The sequence below is a fragment of the Pagrus major genome, chromosome 2 (assembly GCF_040436345.1).
Source record: "Pagrus major chromosome 2, Pma_NU_1.0".
Lineage (NCBI taxonomy): Eukaryota > Metazoa > Chordata > Actinopteri > Spariformes > Sparidae > Pagrus > Pagrus major.
This window is the reverse complement of record NC_133216.1, coordinates 18,652,969-18,675,989: the sequence shown is the minus strand read 5'-3', so window position 1 is coordinate 18,675,989 and position 23,021 is coordinate 18,652,969. Positions and strand designations below refer to the sequence as shown.

General features: G+C 39.7%; 1 protein-coding gene and 5 non-coding genes across 6 annotated transcripts in view; 5 read left to right on the top strand and 1 right to left on the bottom strand.

The window, feature by feature from the left end:
- Positions 1-64: 64 nt before the first annotated feature.
- LOC141017873 (F-BAR and double SH3 domains protein 2-like) overlaps positions 65-23,021 on the top strand; it is a 73,270-nt gene continuing 50,313 nt past the window's right edge. The window contains exons 1-3 of the mRNA XM_073492669.1: positions 65-271; positions 4,717-4,814; positions 22,019-22,064. Coding sequence (XP_073348770.1) covers positions 251-271; positions 4,717-4,814; positions 22,019-22,064 — 165 coding nt within the window. The 5' untranslated portion in view covers positions 65-250. The remainder of the gene's footprint in view (positions 272-4,716; positions 4,815-22,018; positions 22,065-23,021) is intronic.
- Positions 13,357-13,430, top strand: trnat-agu (transfer RNA threonine (anticodon AGU)). Its single transcript has one exon. It is a non-coding gene; the product is annotated as a tRNA-Thr (tRNA).
- Positions 14,056-14,129, top strand: trnat-agu (transfer RNA threonine (anticodon AGU)). Its single transcript has one exon. It is a non-coding gene; the product is annotated as a tRNA-Thr (tRNA).
- On the top strand, positions 17,283-17,356 carry trnat-agu (transfer RNA threonine (anticodon AGU)). Its single transcript has one exon. It is a non-coding gene; the product is annotated as a tRNA-Thr (tRNA).
- On the bottom strand, positions 18,490-18,562 carry trnam-cau (transfer RNA methionine (anticodon CAU)). The gene has a single exon. It is a non-coding gene; the product is annotated as a tRNA-Met (tRNA).
- On the top strand, positions 20,949-21,022 carry trnat-agu (transfer RNA threonine (anticodon AGU)). Its single transcript has one exon. It is a non-coding gene; the product is annotated as a tRNA-Thr (tRNA).

Genomic DNA, 23,021 nt, shown 5'->3' with positions numbered 1-23,021 from the left:
CAGCAACCAACACAAGTGTGTTGAGTCTCTCCTCGTAGCTTCAGTTTCTGCTCTGTATAAACCAGCCATTTATCATCAATCATGGCCGCCGGAGTACAAATTTAACTCCCGTCTTTCCTCCCTATGTCGTCTGGAGGGGAGGATTTTTTTGTTTGAGGAAACAAAATATTAGTCCCACACTGACTTGGATTTCCTCCTGGAATTACAATACATCTCACAAGGGAAATACCATTCATGTCAATACTCCAAAATGCAGCCGCCGCCGAGGAAGGTGAGTGATTTCCAGAGTCCGTTATGTGTTAGTAGCCGGGGCTGTGCAGACAATGACAGACAGATAACAGTGTAAGTAACCTTAGCTGTGGTTATTGTGTTGTTCTAACCACACCAAACGCGTCTAACGCTGCAAGACTTGAGAAAATAAAAGGGGAGAATCATATTAAAAAAAGACCTTTGCTAGCATACATTAGCAGCGTTTGCTAGCTAGGTTAGTCGGTAACCTAGTGACATTATTATGCATCTGTCCAGCCGTTATAGCGCGAGCCGTCAGACGTCAAATAACGTTAGCTCGAAAACGCTAGGCGAGCTAACATGAGACGTTTTATGTCGCTAAAGCAAAAATAACAGGCTAGAAAGACAATATGATATTGTAATTGTTCTTAATAATAACTTTAATTGGAAATGTACAATAGCATTTGCACGTTGACTTGTGGCTAAAGATGCTACAGCAATTAACACGGTCAACAATTCAACGTCAATGTCGTGTAGCACCGGTGTTATTTTTTGCTAACTTATGTTAGCCCATCCTGAAATTGTGACAACAGTCGACCAGACAGCACAACAAAAAGCTGTCGTTTCTCCACGTTGTGACGCTTCTTGTCTCAAAGACCTTCAGTCCGTCCAGGGTCACATCATTTCATCAAAGCCTGAGCGAGCTAAACACACACACACACACTGAGGAGACATGCTGGCAGAGACATGTCTGAGACTGACTTATTGATTATGTATGGGCTGAGAAGAGACCACAGTCCCCTATAGCTTGGTACCCAGTGGGTGTGAGAGTGTGTGTGTTGGAAGTTGCTTGCCCATTGCTTTTCTATTCACTGTGTGTGTTGTCCTGAAATAGATGCATGAGAGCCAATTAGCCGCCTGTGAACCTCTGCACAGTTTTCTCTTAATTACCACATATTCCCCCAGTGCCATTTAAGCTCTGGGTTTTCTACACACAGACTGAGCCTGAACATGTCATATCATGTCTGTAAAACACATGCACACACACTTGAACAGGTCCTTTCATCAGTGAGGCTGTAGAGTCCTCTTGCTCCACTGTGTGTGCGATCAAGTGCACCATTACGGCCATATATTCATTTTGTAAGATCCCATTTGTCAGCTGTCAGTATCTTTCCTATTCAATTTTCAGTGCGAATACTACCACGGATAAAACAGAATTTGCAAGATACTGATGTGTTACCCCCTGCCAGTGTGGCTGGCACAGTCAGTGCAGTGAGCCCACAGCACCACAGCCAGTGTATCAGTATTTGGCTGTTGGATACTAATAATTTCTCTCCCAGTGCGACATGCAGCCCCTTAAGTGTTTTGTCTGTGTCTCAGCACATCTGCTTACAGACTGAGCTCGTTTGACTCTCATATATTAGTTTCATGTGCTACTAAATTAAAGATGGCTGCTAATGAGGTTGAACAAAGGCAGTAAATTGCTCCAAAAAATATTTTAGAATATCTATCTATCTATCTATCTATCTATCTATCTATCTATCTATCTATCTATCTAATTTTTAGGCCATATATTGTGGAGCTGATGTATTGATTTGGCTTAGAGATATCAAATTATTGATATTATCAAGGTGTTAACTCACCAAGTCCACTTATTTCTCAATTTTCAATAAATGTATAAATGTATAAGATGACCGAAGTGAATCAACCAATGGCATTTAACAGGAAGTTCAACCATCAAATCAGCAGCCCAGTATTTTTTACTGGCCAGACTGTAATCAACACGTACAAACATATCAGAAGCGAGCCATCATGTTAAAAAGGACATGCAACAGCTGTTGTACATTTTTTGTCATTGAGGCAAATCTGATTTAATTTGTCTTGATAGATTTTAAGTCATATCGCCCTACCCCATACATACAGGTGGGGACATATACATCAGAACCACTGTGTAAAATGTGCGTTGATGTTTTGGTTACATAACGCTAGAGCTACAATGATAAGTCAATCAATCGATTAGTTGGGAGAAACAACATTAATTGATAGTCAATCAGTCGTTTCAATCATTGTTTATGCTGCTTCCAGCTTCTTAAATGTATCATTTGCTGCTTTTCTTTGCCATATATCATAGTATATGAAGAGTTTTTGGGTTATGGGCTGTTGGTTGGACAGAAGACATCACTTTGGGCTCTGGGAAATTGTGATAAGCATTTTCCACAATTTCTGACACTTTATAGGCTTAACTATTAATCGATTTATACTGAAAATAATCGGCGGATTGACTGATAATGAAGATAATCGTTAGTTGCAGCCATACATAACAGGAGCCACTTTCTAAGCAGTATGGATCTATCTGCTGCATCAGCTAAAGCTCCAGCAGCTAAGCTCTTTCCTTTAACATGACCTTTACTATACAGAATATCTCTTTTACTTTGCCTATAATTAACATCCCCATATCCATCTTTTCCACTGATGCTTTCTTCTTCTTGCTGATCATCTCTCTTTCTCACTCTCGCCATCTTCCCTTCTCTCCCTTCTTTCTCACCCATCATATTCTTCCTCTCACTTTGTCCCCCTCCCTCCCTCTGTCACCCTTTGCTCTTGCCCTTCTCCCCATCTCTCCCTGTGGTTTCTGCTGAGTGATAGAAGGTGAAATCCAGTGAAGTAATTTTGCCCCTGATAATGTAATGAACCACTCCCTCCTTATCTTCAAAGAGGCAGCACATGAAAGAAAGGAGCTCTGCAGTGTGTGTTGGTATGTGTGCCAGTGTGGTGTGTGTTATGTTGTTGATTGTTTTGTCTAGAACAGTCATGAATTTGCCCACTGTTACGCTGATGAATAGCTGATGGAATTCACCCGACAATACACAAAGACCATCACAGTGACTCTGTATGTGTTGGCAGGAGTGTGTGCGTGTGTTTGTGCTTGTTTGTGTGCATTTTAAGGGTGAGCTCTGTCTGTTTTTGCACAAAGCTGTGTGATTGAGTGCAGGCCATAGCCTCTGGTCTGACCACCCAAATGTATTTGGGTCGGAGGGGATACAATCAGCATCTTTTCCTAATGCACATGGAGCTGGTTAAATGCTGCTATGGGCTGTTAAAGTGTCTTCAGTCACCTCTAAGTGCAGAAAGTCGCCTCCAGCCTCTCGAAAGTCTGACAAAACCCCGACACTGATTGTTACATTGATGGATTACTGATGGGAGTGTGTGTGTGTGTGTGCGATTTTCAGGTGACTCTACGGCTGAGCACACTGACAAGTGTTTGGCAGATAGATTGATTGATGGGGGTTAAATTATGTGTGTGTGGCTGTGTGTGTAGACCACAGTGACTCAGGAGCCAAAGCCTTCATTTAAAATACATCCAGAACTTGAGATATAACCCGAAATGTCAAAGTCTACATGTCAGAGTTAAAAAATCTTTCTCTGACTTTTCTGTCTTTATCTCCATCAACTCCTTTGTGACAACATGTCAGGGATTCAATGAAAGAAATCTCAGCAGAGCGATGCCTTTTACCTACATTCACCTCCTCATTGCATCTGATGAAAAGAGTGTGTCCTTGATGTTTTGCTCAGTACATTCAGTGCACTTAAGAATACTAAAATGATATGTCAAATATTTGCTGTTTCTATCTCCTCAAAAGTAAGGATTTACTTATTTTCTGTGTTGCAGATCATTTTAAATCAAATATATCTGACTTATATGTGCACTTTTTGGCTTCATAGAAACATTTCATTTGAAAATAACCGTTAGTTACAGTACAACTGAATAATAGTACTGTGTTTGTCACGTTGGCGTGTGACTTTTGGTGATTTCATGCAACATTTAATATAAAACTGGCTGGGTGATACGATCAATGAGGAAAAAAAATCATTATTTATTAACGTGTATATGACTTCCAGGCAGGTTTATTCACCTTTCTGTATTTTAAAAGTTCACAACATGTAGTATATGCACACTTTAGACCAAGAAAGGCCAAAAGATGGATGGTGTAGTTGTCCATAGCTCTAATAAGATTTGTTATATTAAAATGTAGATTTGTTTTTCCTCTTCTTCTTCTATTTGTTTATTGTCAGATCACAAGTTAACTTTAAAGGTGCCAACTGTCACCTATTGAGTGTGTAGATGTTTCGCTGGTTGGCTGGTTGGATTGTTATTATCTGCTCTATTTATCAGCTATAACTTTACAGATACTGATAAATTGCCAATGATAGAAATATTGTCAAAGTAAATACAGCAGTCACTTTATCATATGTGTAATCTTTGTGAGTCTTGAAACCTTTTAAGTTCCTTTAAAAGTAGTTCATGGCACTTTGGGTGGCTCATGATCACCAAAATCTTGTTTTATATCTCATTGTTATCAACATATTAATACAGAAGGATCAATGATTTGCTGTAGAGTTTAGTTTTCTGTAAGGGAATATGAACCAACACTCAGCAGCATGAATAAATGCCAAATCCTTTACTTGAAGTGTTTTTGTTTCCTCTAGGTCAAAGTGACACAGGAGCTGAAAAACACACACACAGAGCAGATGACAAGGCTGCACTTTAAACACCAGACTGAATGTGACCTGCTGGAAGACATGAGGTACGTACACATCTGCATCACATGCGTGCGCTAACAGTTCTCATCCACGGTGAAATAACTGAGCAATAAGCCCGCCAGCTGCCAGATGATTTTAAATCTAGTCATCATTGCTGACTGTGATGTGCACGCCATGCACACATGGGATACTGCCATGCATGAAAAGAAGGAAGGAAAGTAAGTGAAGGAGGAGTGGCATGGGAAAGAAAAAGAGGAGGAGGAGTATTGTCATATTCCAGTTTTTGGAGGACAAAGGGTCGAGAAAATGACGAAGGAATTTCCTGCTGCCCTCTTCCTGCTCTCCGCCTCAGTTTCGTTCTTTCTCTCTTTCTTCTTTCCCAAATTTCATGCTGTATCTCTCTCTGTCATCTTTTCTCCTTCTCCCTTGGTTCCCTTTTTTTCTCCCCCGTCTCTTTTGCTTTGACAATCTTTTTCTGCGTCTTCATATCTTTCTTTCTCATTTGGCTCAGCTCTGTTTACTCATGACGTGTGTGAGTCTGGCAGTTTTCCCTTTCGGATTTGGCAAAGGGAGGAAACCCTGGTTCCTTCACACGCTCTCATTTTCTGTGTTGACTAAGCATTGATTATTTATGACAGCAAACTCTCTAATGCTGTCTTTTCTGCCTCCTTCCCCGTCTTTCTCTCTCTTTCTCATTTTCACACTTTCTCCACCTCTTTTCTCCCTTTCGTTCCTCTCTTGCTTCCCCCCCCCCTCACTCCTGGGGGCAGCTCCAGCTGTTTGAGAACAGATTGCCTTGTTGCTGCTGGGTTTTGGAGAGCGAACAAGGCCCCGGTCTCACTTGTGGGAGAGAGGGAGAGCCAGTTTAGCATATGCAACCACAATGTGTTAGTTCTTTTAGTCAGTGAGGGATGGAGCTACATGCCACTGGGTAAAGATCTTCAAATTGGCTTTGTCATCCTCGTGGTTGAAAGACGCTACCTGCAGTGTTTTCTCAGTACGTCCCTCTAGCTTTTAATGTTTTGTAATTATTCCTGATGACACGTTCTCGTGGTGGTAAAATCAGGAGCAGCAGGTTGGTGCAGGGAGACTGCCTTTTTATTTGAGAGGCCTGGACTCAAGCCCCCTGCAGCAACAAGCATCTGTTTAGTCAATGTGCCCTTGAGCAAGACACTGAGGTCCCCTTAGTGTCTCTGTTTGTGATGTGGCTCTCATCTGACCTCATTGTAGAGATTGATATTTTTGTAAGACTTTGGGCTATACCACATAGTTGGAAACTTTGAAGCTTTTAATGTCTAGTCATTCTGTTAAAATCCAGTATTTCTGCACAGTTGGAGATTACGATTGGGCTCAAGTGCAGTAACAATATTAATATTTATACTAATTTATAATAATAATAATAATGTATACTGCTTCAACTTATATTTGTTGGCCTTAAGCCTTTTCGAAAATAACAATTTCCCTCTAGTCAAAAAACGTTTGCTCCTCCGCTTGCCACAAATTGCAAAACATGTCTTATGTATCTGCATTTGCTTGGCACTCAGTGCTCCATCAAGATGTCACCACTTTCAACGACTGTAGAAAGAGTTAAAGAAATTGCCAGTTTGGTGCAGTTGTATTTTCTAAAGAAAGTTGATTTGATTAAAAAAAAGGGTCTAACTTATTTAATATGATGGATATTTAGCGTTTACAAATGGTATTACTGTTGGCTTCGTTATTGTAAAAACTACTAACAACATGAGAAAAACGTGAGTTTATTCATTCATTTAGTCTCTAATGGAGACATGAAAACAGATAGAAATGGTGCCAGGCTGCAAGCCTGACTGGATTGGCAGTCAGCCTTCATTTACCCGGGAGATTTCATGCCCGGTGGCAGACAAAATTGCATAGTGAAGGTGAGTTTTATAGGGAACCAGTCTAAATGCAGATGGTGTCATTATTTTAAAGCCATTACACTGTGCAATCAACATATACTTCATAATGATACATTGAAGACAAAACTTGTCTATTGCCATTTTTTTCAGGTCATGACGTCATAAAATATGCTGACAGACAATTAAAGCTTCATTAGAAAACCTCAGTAGAAGCTTCAAATGTACAAAAATGACATTTGGTGCAGTCCAAGTAAGGTTGTCATTACAAATCAAAAGGAGTAGGGTTATCTGAACATCAGAAACAAGATAGCTGTTCAGTACACACTGACTTTGACCACTGTTGCTGTTGTCAGAACCAGCTGTTGTTTCAGCAGAGCAGTACCTGAGGTGCAAAAAGGCAGCAGCTGGCCAAACTGCCAACTGTCTTCACCAATACCACTGAAATGACTGATCTGTGGGTCTGAGTTTGCATGTAGCCCATATCAGAAGAATACAGGAAGGAAATGTGCACGTATTATTTATTTTTGTCTGCGTCTTATGCAGCTTTATACAGACATAATGTAGTTAAAGCTTATGGTAAAAGCGTGGTCCTTTATCAGTGCAGTAGATGTGTCACTGAGTTTTTGACTTTTGAGTTTTAATTGATACTGAAAATAATTGTTAGTTGCAGCCCCCCATAGTTAACTAACCCAATACTTTATTGATATGTCAAACTGTTGTTCTTGTAACAAATGTGTCCCTGGCTGGCTACACACTAATAATAATCATGCAGCAGGGATTTCCACAGGAAGAAGCAATTATTGACCTGTCCCCATCCAGGGTCAGAACGCAGACTTTCTAACTGCAGGGACGCCTGTAAACAGTGCGTGAAAGACTACAGTAGGAAGCTAGCCAGTAGATTTGTAGACTATGTAGATCACTTGGCTAGACTTTTGCTAAGGTGCTAATGTCATGCCAACTAAAAAAAACCTTCATAAATCATCTTTGATATCACTGAATACTACAGAAAAGGAAAGTGTGATCAAAATGAAACACATACGCAGATGACAGACACACATTTTCCTGCTCAAAGCCTACAGTAGATTTTAACTCTTAAATCCCACAATCTGCTCTGAGGTTATTTACCCTAATTAATCCACAGGCTGGCTTTAATCAGCGCACACACTCAAACACACATGCACAAGTTGCCATCTAGAAGTGCTGTCAGCCTATGTGTTGACCAATTATAAAAGGTAAAAGGGGAAAGATAAAAAAAAACAAAGAGAGAAAGAAAAAGAAAGAAAGGGGAGGCAGACAGAAAGAATGAAAGAGAAAGGGCAGTGTTTTTAATCCTCTGAGACAGCATTTTAGCTGGACTAGTCTTAGGAGAGAGGATAAGAGAAAGAGAGAGAGAGGGAGAGAGAGAGTGGAGAAAACGATGGCGAGTTGGTGGACTCAGGGAGTCAATTTGGTGTCCTCAATCCAGCTAAATCCCCCATACCCTTATGTCTGCCTCAACAGCTACACACACATGCACACACGCATCACCCAGTGCAAACCATAAAAATAAGCAAGCCTCATACAAATCATTCACCTCATACACATTTGGTAACATTGAGTTAGCTTTTCATACACCCACCTGCCCTTCTTTTTGCTGAATAAGAGCACACTTTTACCTTAATCATGAAGCTGTAACACATTTTCAATATTGCAGTTGTGTTGTTTTGGTTTTATCTGTAGATGTGGATGAGTGAAAGAAATTGAATTGCAAGAGGCCTATGCAGTATACATAGTGCCACAATGATGGCCTTTTGTCAAAGGCAGCACTGCGTTCAAAATCTGCTCTTATGACAAGCGAGATATGGTGCGGGTTACAACAATATTACCCTCTGTGAAGACGGTATTTGTTTTGTAGTGAGAGAACTTGTGGTGATGTGAAATGTGTGTTTTTCATATATACCACAGTCTAGACAGATTGCTTCATGAAAAATCTACAAAGAGCATCATCACTTGTGGAGACAACGGTGGTGAGCAAACAGAGGATGAAAATAGACCTATAAATAAAACAATAGTGATATGTACCAGCAGTAGACAATTGTTTGATAGTTTCACTTAAATGCATTAAATTCTAACCCCAATTTAAAAAACAAAACAAAAATGCCCTGGTTTATAAACAGCCTGTAATATCCCTTGAAAATGGATAGCGTTATGAGTGATACACAAACAGCTTATCATTGAATAGGTGTGTTGTTTGGTTGCACCATTGACATGTGACATAACGACAACAGAAAAGTGAAATATGAGTGCAGGCGGTGAGGAAATTGTTAAAAAAAGGACAGTTTGGCACAGACAGCGCTAAACAAAGTATGGCAGTTTTTTGACAGCCATTTCACTGAAAGTGGAAGTTTTCAAAGTCCCCCCTCCCATCTTTTTCCTGTGGTATTGCTATTTAAAAGTATTGCTATTTAAAAGACAAGTTTGGCTGTCTGTGCCAAACTCTCCTTTTTTATTGACAAACATGGCTACCGCTAACAGCTTTGCTGTTGTCCTAAGTAAGAACCAACCATAAGAATCTCAATTTGAAATCCTGATCTCAGTGCTATAAAAAGGCAAAGTAAAACACTCCATTGTATTGATAAGTAGTTTTTTTTTGTTGCTTACTGATCTAGGAGAATGAATACTGGTTTTGAAGCATCTCATGTCTCGGTGGAAAGTGGAAACACATATCAGCAAGGGAACAAACTTTGACAAAACACTGGAGCTCCCAATCAAGTGAATGCCCATTTGTTCACTCTTCACAGTAACCTGGGGATAGCGACCTCTTCCTGTTTCGGTTGTGGAATGGCAGACAAGCTTCCTTTGTACCGACGTTTATCAGGAACCAGTCTATTTGTGGATGGTATAATTTTTCTACAACCGTTACACTGTTCAGTCAGTATTTACTTCAGAATGATGAGTTAAAGCAAAAAAAGTTGTTTATTGTCAGTTTGATAACTGGACTTGGCTGCAATGTTTCAATCACTGCTCACTGTCAGCTGTTGGTGTGTGACATTATCCAAAAAATCATCCACAGACAGTTTCTTTGGGTTGTATTAGTAGCACTAACATGATTATTTTCAACGTCGATTAGAAAAGCAAAATGAAAGGTTAAGTAAGGTGGTTTAATTTAAAACAAAGTAATTAAATGAAAGCTTTTTTTATTATTATCTTGTTCAGTAAATTTCAATGCTGACTGAAATTAAATGTTATCATAATACATTTTTCAGCTATATCGTCCAGCCCTGAAAGAAAATGCTAGTGTTTGTAGCTGATGCCTGAGCTGGACTGGACTACAATTGGGGCCCTGATGTGATTTAGGAATTTACCCCCCACGTCTGTGTTTTGTGTAGCACATTTGCATGGGATAAATGAAATCTGTGCTTCGCTCAAATTTATTGACCAAATCCTGGGAATTATCTGCAGATATCATTAAAACCTAATGGGTCTCCATGCTGAGTAGCTAGATGAGCCTCCCCAGCTTATAACCCAAAATGCTATCAGAGTCCTCATTAATGCGTTTCACTGCAGCCTCCATAATTTAGGAAGAGGAGGAACAGACAATCAAGGACTCATTGTGAAAAAAGACCTAAATTAATGCAATGCTGATTCACACCCTCCTAATATAATTGGGGGAAAATGACACCATAGATAACCTCTGCCGTTATTCAAAATCACAGGAGGACCCCAGGTACTACTGAACCCAGGGGGATAAGACGACAGAGATGATGTCAGGGTTCTTTCTGCCTCAAAATGAGGCAAAGATGATTCATGACCTGCTTAACCTTTAATTATTAATAAGAGGGAAATATATTTAAACATGGATAACATGTGTAACTGCAATATACTGAAAGGATTTTTCAATATTTCCCATATTTTGTCAAGTGGAAAAGCAGCATTTTCAGGATTTGTATGATGGAAATATATATGCTCAATTAGCTTCAGTCCCTGTCAGAGCAACGGCAACTGATACAATTTCCTCTGATTAATTAGCCGTGGCAGAGTACCAAGCAGTCCGTCAGTGTACAGGCTTTATTCAGTGACAGATTCAAGTGTTCTACTTCAAATTATCCTGAACTGTGACAAAGTGACATCCGCCATCTTTCAGTAACCACAACTGATCTGAACAATGGTTTGCTATGATATTGAGCCTACATTCATTCTGTTCGGCTAGCTTCTGCTGTGTATTGGTCAGCTCCTGTTTCCTTTTCTGATTTTGTCATAACACAATGATAATGTGTTGATATTAGAATGATCTGGTATCTTATCTGGGAAGCTGCGTGTAATCTCATAAATTGACTCCAGTGATGTCACTAGGCGGCTAAGGTGCAATGTGGGTAATCTTTTGGGAGAGGGATGCATGGAATAAAAAAAGGTGATATCTCTGGTTCTGCTGTATTGGTTGTGATAATTTTTTTTTTTTTTCACTGTCCATGATTAGTCCAACAGTGTTATAGGACTGCAATGGTAGACCAGTGGACTCCCTTTAAAAACCTGCTGCCTACAGTACTTACAATATCACTTAGACACTAAGTGACATCACTGGAAGCAATTCATCAGTTTACAAGCAGCTTCCTCTGGAAACATAAAAGGTTTTATACCGCTTTTTTCACATATGCAGTAGTTCTCCCCAAGGCCTGTAAACACACTTTAATGTGTAGAAATTGGTGGAGATCCCCTTTAATCACTACCACAGGGTTGGTTACAGCACAAGGTGTTTGAAACGTGCATACTTTTGATGTTTTTCCTTACGAACTACCTGATTCAAACTAATTTTTTACGACTTTGAAGAGTCTTTAGTAGTTTGTCCAAAATTGAACAGTCAGAGAAAGAATTTAAGGATGATCCTGTTGTTTTTAGCTCGCTTGACCTCCACACCATGGGGGGTTTACTAATTATCCAGCAGCGTTTTTCCAGCACCTTCTCTGGCTTTAGGTAAAAATAGACGGGAAATGTTGGGATGATTTTGTATAAAGGGCTAATGCCTTTAATGCTAACACTCAGCCCCTTAAATAATTAACTTTTAGTAGAAGGAACATATATTGAATTTCTTACATCCACTTACTAATTGTATTGTATTCTCAATTAAAATGAAATAGCAAATGTTTTTGTCCAATGCCTGCTTGGGCTTGGAGTGGAAAAACTGCAGCGAATCATCCTCTATTATGTCTTGTGGTGATCACGCAGTATGAAAACATGACCACCCTCCTCCGCCTCTGTCTCTGTCTGTGACTCACGTTGCTTATCCTGTTGTCACTGAGCTCAGCCTGCGTCCTGTAAACCATTGATCTCAGCTGTTTTCCCACGTTTGATCAGTCCCTCTCTCTGCCTTTACACACACACACACACACAGTACATACACTTAGTGTCCACTCTCGAGCACTTAAGTATTTCCTGTCAGATACACACTCATCTGGGCATTTTCTTTTCGCCTGCTGATGCTGACACTGCTTTTGGACTCATGCGCCATACACTGGCAAATGTACACACAGGCTGAGCAGACAGAGCGGAGGGGTTAAATAGAGAGAGAGGAGAGAGGGGGAGTAATGGAGTGCAGAGGAAGATGGGATAAGACTGGGAATGAGAAACACAAATGCGGAGGTGGAGGAAGAGGTTTTAAGGATAACCACAATTGACTGTGGGCAGAACAAATGAAGGGAGCGAGTAAAGCAAGGGTAAGGGCCCAGACACACTAAACTGACATCAAAGAACTAGCAGCGACAAAGGCTGACTGTCGCGTCTCCACACGTCGCTTGTGTCTCCGCCAAAAGCTCCCGACTCGATCGTATGTTCTGCGCCTGCATTAGAGCATATAACTCTCCTTACTACCAGGTGGCAATAGTCTGTATTTGTCATTCAAAAGGAGTAACTGGAAGACACACTGCGCATGTACAAACCGTTGTTTTGACAAAGCAGCATTGTCACAACGCTCTCGCTCATATAGCCACTTCTAATTGAGAACATGCCTGATGAAAAGTTGCAGATGGCCCTGATGAACAGGTCGAGGGGAAAACTAAGGAGAAACTGCACTAATGTGCTAAATCATGAATGCTACAATGACAGGCTCAAGGGACACATCTTTACTAGTCTAACAGATTTCTTTGTTGAAGCGAAATAACAATTCAAAACGTAAGGTGAAAGGTCAGTTCTGTTTATTTTCACTCTGAAAATAACACATGCACAGTGGGTGTTAGGTATTTCTAGCTGCTAATTGGGTGACCACGCCAACATATGAGGTCTCTGCTGCAGTGTAACCATGGGAGCATGAAAAGCCTAGACATGTCCAAAGATCCCAGTGAGGATGCGTGTTTGTGTGTGTGTGCACTGGTGTTGACTTGTTCCAGAGGCTTTTACTAGTACACAAGCATACTGCAATAAGATGCCAAAGCAGAATGTGTCAGAGGAAAGACAGCATTCATAAGAATCTGATCATATTGAATATAATATTAAATGATATGTTATAAATATATTCCTAATTTTAAATGAATTTCCTGTACTCATATCACTACTCATCTTAGCTACTGGAATTAAATCAACCACTTTTCCACAATGTTTTACACGGTCTTTTGCATGTTTCATCATACAGATGAAATTCTCAAGATTTCTGTTCTTGGAAATGAGTGATGTTTATCAAGAAAAAGCTGTTAAACACACCACTGTGAGTTTTTTTTCTTGGCACCAGGGGATGGTGCCCATAGGCGCTGTGGCTTAGTTGGTTAAAGCGCCTGTCTAGTAAACAGGAGATCCTGGGTTCAAATCCCAGCAGTGCCTTTTCTATAGTCCAACACAACTCTACAATTACTACAGAGAGGTTGATTTCTGACTTAAAGATAGGGCTGATCTTATCTGCTGACCCAAGTGAGGAGAACACCAAGATAAAATTGGCTGATAAACATTGAAGCAAGAAAGTCAATGGCCCTAATCAGCTAACTGGAGGAAGCGGCAGAAGAGAGAGAGAGAATCGAGATTGAATGAGTAACATAAGCATAGTCCTCTGACTGAATTACAGTGTAATCTCTATCAGGAGAGACATTAAGAGTAAAGATGATAAACATGAAAAGTCTTTGGCAGCTGGACCCCTCACACACAAAAGCTTTCCAGTTAGCACCAACTCCCTGAAAACACAAATTAGCTGTGTGTGGAGTTCTTTTTGCAGTGAGGCTCTTTTGCATAGAAAGGGACCTTTTTGCGCCAAACATATGCATATTACCTAATTAGAATATGTTCATAGTTGCACTGGAGCACCAACATGTTATTTGCCTGGCAGCATAATTTGGGATGTATTTTATCTGGCATCTTTGAGAATTACATAGTTTCTTTTTGTCTTATTTGTAGATTTTCAGCGCCTACAATTGGGTTCTCAATTACAACAAAGCTGTCTTTTTTGTTTTCTCAGGGCGCTGTGGCTTAGTTGGTTAAAGCGCCTGTCTAGTAAACAGGAGATCCTGGGTTCAAATCCCAGCAGTGCCTTTTCTCCAGGACCCACTGCACTGTGGAGATAGTGGATTCAGACATTGAAGACATACGATATTGTGTCCTCAACCTGAATAATTCCACAGACAGTAACTTCTGTCCATACTGCAATCCTGAAGTCATATAGATGCAGTGTCCTATAAAGCAAAAACAGAGTACTGCAGTATTTGTCAGCCGAATTACAAACTTAAGGACTTATTCATTTATTTTTTTTCCTGTTCCACTTTGAAAACCATGCTTTTTGTTCGTTCCTGTTAGACCTTTAGAAGTATTGCTTCATGTTGCTTCGCCTGTCTTTAGCCTTTGGCTTCTGCAGTAAGGCTTGCATAATTTCTCTCTCTGTCTCTTTTTTTGGTGATTGCACAAAGGCTCTTTGAAGTCTGTCATGTTGTAGGTTTGGAGAAGAAATTCACACTTTTTAATTTTAATATTTACAATATCAATGTGGTAATAATACAAACTCAGAAATATTTGTTTTTCCACAACTAATAGGCTAAATAGAGGAAATAAGGTCCCCAGAACACTTTTTGAAGACAATGAAACTGGGTTGTCCTTTAAGTTTGTTGACGTATTCTCTTCTTATTAATATTTCTATCCCAAAACTACATAGTGCACCTTTAAGACTTGTGAAAGATCATGGTCATAGCAAATAAACTAAATAATTAAAGTTTAGCAGCTTAAAACACTTAGCTAAATGTTAAATGTCTCTGCCATGGTCATGTGGTCACAGAGTCAAGTGAGGAAATTATTTTCCCTTCAATGCATTAAAGCTAGGGCCTGTCATTTTAGATGGTAATCACTTATTCAATTTAGGATTGGACCATAGTGTACTGTACTTTGTGGGGAATAACATCTCTGCTTCCGACTGTCACATATGCACATACATTTGTTTGCATAATAAGGGAACCAGTAACAGTAACATAATCCAGTGGTCAGCGATGGCTTTGAACACTTGTTTTTTGTCATTGTTTGCACTCAGGCACTTTAAGAAACTAAGCCACAGCACTTCCTGTCTAACACTTGCTTGCCAGATGTGTCTCAGGAAATGCAGTATCGTAATGCATACATTGTGATATAAGATCACTGTCAACACAAAAGTAAGATGTTCTTTGATCTGTTAAGTGCTGTGTTTACAACTTAAAATTACTGCCAGTGTCTCAGAGAATAAAACTCAAAGCTATGGAACCTAAAGCTATATTACTGCTCATAGATGCTACTTAAAATCCACATTTTTACACATTATTAAAGACTCAGGTTTCAATTTAGGCTGACAGTGATGTGACACCGACCCCTTACATTACACTCAATATCCATAGCTAACTTGATATGAGCTCTCAATTTCAAGTTCTAGATTTTTTTTCCATGTTAGATGATATTATAAACCAGTTTTTCATAGTGCTGCTGAATGAGACAAGCACTTATCTCAAACATGATAAAAGGATCAGCTTTCAAACTGAATCTTAGTTTGGCTCATTTTTTATTATTCGAATCCCAACAGCGCCTTTTTTTATAGTCAGCACAGTCTTTAGAATATCAATGTGATACCAGAGCTTTTCATCAGTTGTAGATTAGGTACCAAAACATGCTTTGTGTGTCTTTATTCTTTAGATGTCTATAAAGATATTGTCTTTGTGCAGCTCTTCATAGCCATTTCCAGTGTGGTTTTTAAAAGTAGGGGTCATTGGAGATCAGCACAAAGAGGAGGCAAGTACTTATACAATTCTTAGAAAATCACTAAACCAATGAACCTTCTTGAAGGTATTGTTAAGGTATTTGGTTATCTGGTTCCTTGTGTGTGCTAACTGCATAGTGACATTGGGTCCTTCGGGTTAAAGGTAGGCAAATAAAACCACTTGGTTAACTGCTTTGAGTTGCCTCTGCCACTGCCACTGTCATGTGGAAGTGGGGGGATTTTTTTCCCTCAATGCATTGCAGCTAGGGCCTGTCACAATGATTCATTTAGAGATTGGAGTCTACTCCACAATAATTTCATCGGTCACACGTGCCCCATGTTTTCATGTAGACAAAAAGGGAACTGATAACATTTGTTACAACATATTAAGTGGGTGGAGATTCAAAGCATTACACTTCTGTCCTCAGTGTCCTGCAGGTGGTATGTGGTTTAGTTGGTTAAAGAACCTGTCTAGCGAAAGGTAGATGTGGGGGTTTTGAATTCCAGCAGTGCCTTTTCTATGTCAGCACAAGTTTTGTATCAAATACATATTAGAAATCTCCAATATTGGTTAAGTACAGGGAAATATGTGTGATTCCAATCATAAGTTGTCATGTGCTCCTACTTTGAAAGTAGTTTGTCTATATTTTTAGGTATTGGAATGTAGGCCTATTGCAAATAAAGAATTTGAATGATAATGACCTCTTACAAATTATGACATTTTCTTTCTATGATATAGGGCGCTGTGGCTTAGTTGGTTAAAGCCTCTGTCTAATAAACAGGAGATCCTGCGTTTGAATCCCAGCAGTGTCCTTTCTACAGTCCAGTGCACTTGTACCTACAGAGATTTTTGGGAAAGTCTGTGTAGAGATGGGACTGATCCGGTCCTGATGTAATTTGCTCATCAGATTTTGGACTATCAGTACTATCAGTTTTTATATCCCCCTGGCGCTAACAATAGTGGAGCTGGTAGCTGGGAATGCTAAAGCTATGAAGGGCTTGACATTACTGCTTGCCCAGGGCAAGTAAACTCTGTGTTCGGGCAAGTGGAATGCCTCATGCAGTTGTCAGATCCAGAAAGTGAAAATGAATGTGATGTCTAATGTTATCTGAAAATAAACTGTGCACTGTATCACTAAAGCAAACCTTTTCCAACTGAGCTGTGTGCAGTCTGTCTTCCCAGTTAACTCTGGGATTATGATGTCATTTACGACATAAAGCTAATAAAGTTAAATATCTGTGAAATGCTACATGTGAGAGACTTACTTGTTTTGCCCAGAAGCTAGGCTAACTGTTGTGCCGTCCAAACGAGTGCACCGGTGCAATCGTATCCATTAGAAGCTTTGTTACCCAACCTTTAACTGCAGTGTCTTTTTGGACTACTTAAATGTGACCAACTGGCGTACTTATTTGCAACGGTAAACGTCCTTTAAATGAGGTTGCCAACGTAAACATTGCCCTCTGAATGGAGACTATAGGGCGCTGTGGCTTAGTTGGTTAAAGCGCCTGTCTAGTAAACAGGAGATCCTGGGTTCAAATCCCAGCAGTGCCTTTTCTACAGACCAGTGTAGTTGTAGATGCAAAGATCAGATGAAAGTGAATATGAAGATTGTAATCACTGCGAAGGTCTCATCAATCTGACCATTCCCCTCTGATAATTATATGTTTCTCTTAGAATACTCAACAATTCTCACGTCAGTGCTTTTTAAAAATGATTCTTCGTGTCACAGCATTACGGTAGAGGTGTTTTAAGAGCGCAGTACTTCTCTGTTGAAGTCTACTTTTGCTCTCTCTGCAGGACATGATTTATAACCACAATGCTTGACCTTCATTTGTCCTTAGGATGAGAATACTCTTACAGGACAACCTAGGAAGACAGACTACTTAGTGCTATGATTTGAGAATCATGTTTTAAGTTGAGTAGATCTATTTTTAAGAACAACAAGTGATCATTTCCAGTATTTGCCCAAGAGTTGTCGTCATTTATTCAAACAGCTAGGCCTGGATGGCCAGTCAACTCCTCTCTCTTTTATCTCACTGATTAGGTACAGATGTGGCAGAGCTGAGCGCAGTTAAGTCCCTGTGGTTGTATGCATATCATTTTTGTTGGGAAAGTAGACATTGGAGGCTATTAGACACCGAATGTGGCTTGAACATGGTGTGTATATTTCTGTCTTACATAAGAGACTCTATACTTAACAACAGAGCTGTGTTTTTCAGTGCTTTGTGTTGCAGCATATCGTTGATACTGACATGAAGAATAAAAACGACTGTCACTACCGATCTAGTTCAGTTTGGAACAGAGCACACACATCTGTCCAACAGCAAGAGGAATGAGAGCTTTGATGCCCCGAGTCTAGTGACACTCTAACGTCTGTGATCATCAAGTGTCTTGTTGCAAAGTAGTGTGACTTTGTTCAGCTCATTTTGATGCGAGAGATCACATTAATGTTAGGTTTATACAGAATTATTCTTATCTGTCATGTTGAGGTAAATATTATGGATGAATCATCAAAGTCTTTGGCAACTTATTCCATTACTAGATGTGGAAATAACTTGCACATATCATTTAACTTCATAGAAATCACATTGGCAGTCTGCTTATAGTTGTGTTTTGTTGAGTCCTTTTCCACATGGTGTTGTGACTGTTTTGTGGAGGCAATTTTGGGTTTCATACAAAAGATCTGCCCCGTGTGAGGCTCGAACTCACGACCTTCAGATTATGAGACTGACGCGCTGCCTACTGCGCCAACGAGGCCTGCAAAGTTGTCTGAGCATGTGTGGTGTAGAGTGCAGACTCAATACTGAGGCGCGGGGGTGGACGTGTCTGTGATCGGGGGAGGGAGCATGTAGTATTTCAGCTGACACGGACGGGGGTGGAGTTAAACACTGAACACGTGCTGCAGCCTCTTGCAGTAGATCATTGAAAGTTGGAATTGCTGCAGTTTTGTACCCGTCTCTGTGCAGGATCTAAAAGACGAGTTTAGTCATTAGGAATATCTCATGTCTCTTTTTGCTATTAAAACCAGAAATCTAAAGCAGTCTCTGTTTAGAAAACAGATGAAACACAGCAGGTTTAACATGAAATTATGCCCTGGGAAGCATTTGACAAGAAGCCCTGCCCTATTTGTTTGGGCTGTAATTAGCAAAGAGAGATTTGGCAGTAATTATGCTGTCTACGCTTACAGTAAGTGTTGTCTTCCTTTCTGTGTCTTCCCCCGCTGTTTCCCACTGCTCCATTGTAGCTGTTAAGTTCCCTCACACAGTCTCTGTTTATATGGAGTTTATTTTTAACAGCATTGGTTTTGAGAGTTGAGGCTACAATAAAATGTAATACTTAAGTAAAAGAAACATGTAATCTGTTATTACATACACATAGGATAAACCATGGGCATTTAAATCATTTAAATGATTATAGATGATTTAGCGGTGCACTTAGCAAAGGCTAGCGGCCATTGCGTTTTCAAAACAGCCAGAGGGAAGAAACTTTAAATCTTTTAAACCATGTTAATTTAACACCCAGTTAAACAAATACTAGTCTGTGATGTCATGTTGTGGTATATATCTTGATTGTATGAGGCTGAATGAATGAATGAATGAATAGCTCTATGTTTATTTTTATCCATCTATGATCAGCTTTGTTGTCCTTGTTTGTAGCTGAGTGTCTATTCTTATCTTCCTGTGAATTGTTCTTGGAACTGTGCGTAATGCCGTGTTTCCACAGCGTGGTATGGCTCAGCTTGACTCGAGTCGACTAATCGTTACTTGCTTCTGTTACCAGATCTTTTCTTGATCTAGTGTTCCTCTGCAGCTTGTACCCCCTTGGTGTAAATTCTTAGCTGATCATCATAGAGAGGCCAGGTCATACTGTGGCGACATCATCTTCAGCATGACACCCACAGGAGCAATGGAGGTTGTCCTTTTCCTTTGAGATGCTTTAGGTGGCAACCGCAACAGAGGAACGCCTTCATTGTCAACTGACCATGACATGGTTTTGTGGGCTGCCATTTTAAAAAATATGGATTGAGTAAATACAAATATTGTGGCCACACTTTGCGGTTAGTGTGCAGGACGTCCCTGTCACACAAGCAACAATTCTAGTGATGGTTCTCTCTGACCAATCAATGGTCTGCAGTGCTTTGACTACACTGTTAGTATCTGTTAGTATCTGCTCAGCTAGCTTGGAACCTCAATCAAGGTGATACCAAAACAAGTACCAGGTGCCAGGTACTATCCACAACTTTTACCAATATAAAACCAAAAATGAACCATTCTAACCGAGTTGGGTAGAGCCGTTCCATGCAGTGGAAATATGCTAAGTACTTTGAGAGCAAAAATTCCTTGTATTTGCAAACACACTTGACAAATAAAACTGATTCCTATAATGATCAATAACAGCAACCCCAATCTGATCTGAGTCTCTTGTGTTTGCCAATACCATCCATACAAGTATGCCCAATCTTGTATGAATTGTTTCCTGCATGCTTATATTTGATTTAAAAAAAACAAAACCTTGTCCAAACCCTCTTAACAAGCCCTTATCAAGTGATTGAAGTGGGTTAGTGAGTCCTGAACATCTGCAAGTAAAAAAATGACAAGAAAATGCAAATGATTAGGTTATTTCTCAAATCACTCCTACACTATGGCCACATTTACATGTGAAAACAACTCCCATCCGCATCAGTGGTTTCGCAAAGATCTCCATCCATACTTAAAAACCAGAACAATGGCTGGATCGCTTCTTCTTCCCCTCAGTTGGCACACAACAAAAGGTCTTGAAAGGCTTAACCTCTTTCCTGTTTCCTGCTTTCCGTGATTTATATGTATGTATGAATATAGCTGAACACACAAGTTGTTCATATTGAGACAAGTTTCTCTTGCTTAACAACTTTAAACAACTTTAAAGTTTTAAAAAGTGGTTTTGATGTGGCTCTTAAATGATACTTGTTAATCAGAATAAACTAAACGTCAGTAGATACAACAGTAAAACTTGTACAATCATTCAAGCCTAATCTTCAACTCTAGAAGGCTTAGTACTTGATGCACTTCAATTTTTACTAATTTTCCCAATGTATTTAATAATTTCACTGCAGGATATTGCTTTTATGAAAGCTTTGGTTCATCCTTTAGTGCACCATTTGCATGGCGCTGTGGCTTAGTTGGTTAAAGCGCCTGTCTAGTAAACAGGAGATCCTGGGTTCAAATCCCAGCAGTGCCTTTTCTAAAGTCCAAGACAACTGTAAGCTCATTAAAGAAAGGATGATCAATGTCTGGACAATGGGGTTGACTCAACTTCTTTGAATATTCTACCATTGCCATGCTAATCAACCCCCACAAATCTTATTCAGTACAGCCCAACTGAAAGGCAATAAGCTTGTGGTTATGCAATGCAACATTTCTCAATCATGAAACACTATGTTGTTTCATTCTTATGTAATATCATTGAGATCAATATCTGTGACTGAGAAGGGACTCAAAACAAACAGAGCCAGTCACACAAAAGCACATACTTAAAAATAACATCAGAAAGCATCGCATACATCTCAATTAGTTCAGACTTTAATCTGGTTTGGTGAACATACATTTTATTTTCAGAAGAGATGGCACTGAGGCAGCTTCAGTGGGGTTCACTTACAAATAACTTCTTGTTGCTTGTCAGGATCCAGACTATTTTTTCATATTGTACACAATGATGAGTATGAAAATGTACCTAAATTTAAGTGGTTGTAATTTATGTTAAAATATGCAAGTAAAATGTGTGTGGATGCAAAGAGGTCATCTCCAGTATACAGCACATCTTCATTCGGCAAACGGTGCCTGTACATTTATCTGTCTGTGTAATCGAATACCTAATGTTATGTTTTTCATTCTGCACATTCCTGGGCTGTGATAAGAGCTTCCACTGTCTCTGTTGCCAGGATGTTGTGTGATGTAGAGAGGGCAAGCGGAGGGGGTTTGTGCATTTTGTGGGTCAGATCTGTTGGGCAATAAACAGAAAAAAAAGTCATTTCTCTTTTGCATAATGGAAAGGTCACTGAGTCCACTCCCAAAACGTCTGAGCATCCCAAAAATGGTTGTTACGCTTTTTTTTCCATTACAGTGCATAAACTATTAATGGTAAACACAAGATTTATATATTCTTCCTGCTGTCTTTAACAGGTACATTATACAGACACTAAAACCAATCTCTCTCTCTCCCGCTCTCTTTCTGTAGGAGCTACAGTCTGAAGAAGGGGCAGCTGGAGAGGGACTATGCACAGGTAAGACTGGCTGGACACTTGATTAATACTGATACATGCTAAGGCACATGTTTACAAAACTGTTGAGCATTGAACATGTTGCATTTCAGCTCCTCTAACTGCTGTGCAAATGCAGTCGCCTTAATTTTGGAGGTTGAAAAAGGGTTTTATGTGTGAGCCTTAAGTTTCACAGGTCATTGTGAACTATATTTTTAGGTTCAAAAATTCTCGTAAACCTAGTTACTGTAAGAAAGCTATCATATTGTAGATCGTATTTTGTGTTCTGTTATATTTTCAGGAGCACTGGAGTAGACCCCTGGAGGATTGTAGAAATGTGGATTTGCTGTTTAAAACTTTTAAACTTCACTAAATCTTGACCCAAAGGTTTAGGAGTTGTGCATATAATAGTTTCAGTAAAACATGGCTCTTCAGAACATTATTCAGTCAAAAGATGAACACTTCATGGTCTTACTCAGTTTAGCTTTTTTGTAATTTGTGACTTTCTGTAGTCAGTTAGTGGTGAGTCAATTCTACATATTGGTTTTTATAAAACCCTCTTTTTAGATTGGGAATCTGAAAACCATTGTTGTGTGTACACAAAAGGGCCATGTCGCTTAGTTGGTTAAAGTGTCTGGGTTTGAATTCCAACAGTGACTTTTTTCAATGGTCAGCAGCATGAGTCTTGTATAAGAATTTGACAGAAAAAAGATACAGCCACTCCAAAGGAATCTCCAATCAGCCATTTCCTCCTTATAGTTTCTTAAATGTGACATTTTGCTGCCTCGTGAAACATATCATTATACATTTAATGTCTTAGTGTTTTGGAATGTATTGTTCGAACAAATAAGCAATTTCAAGATTGCTCTCCGGATAGCTTCCACAGGGCGCTGTGGCTTAGTTCGTTAAAGCGCCTGTCTAGTAAACAGGAGATCCTGGGTTGAAATATCAGCAGTGTCTTTTCTACGGTCCACTGCAGTT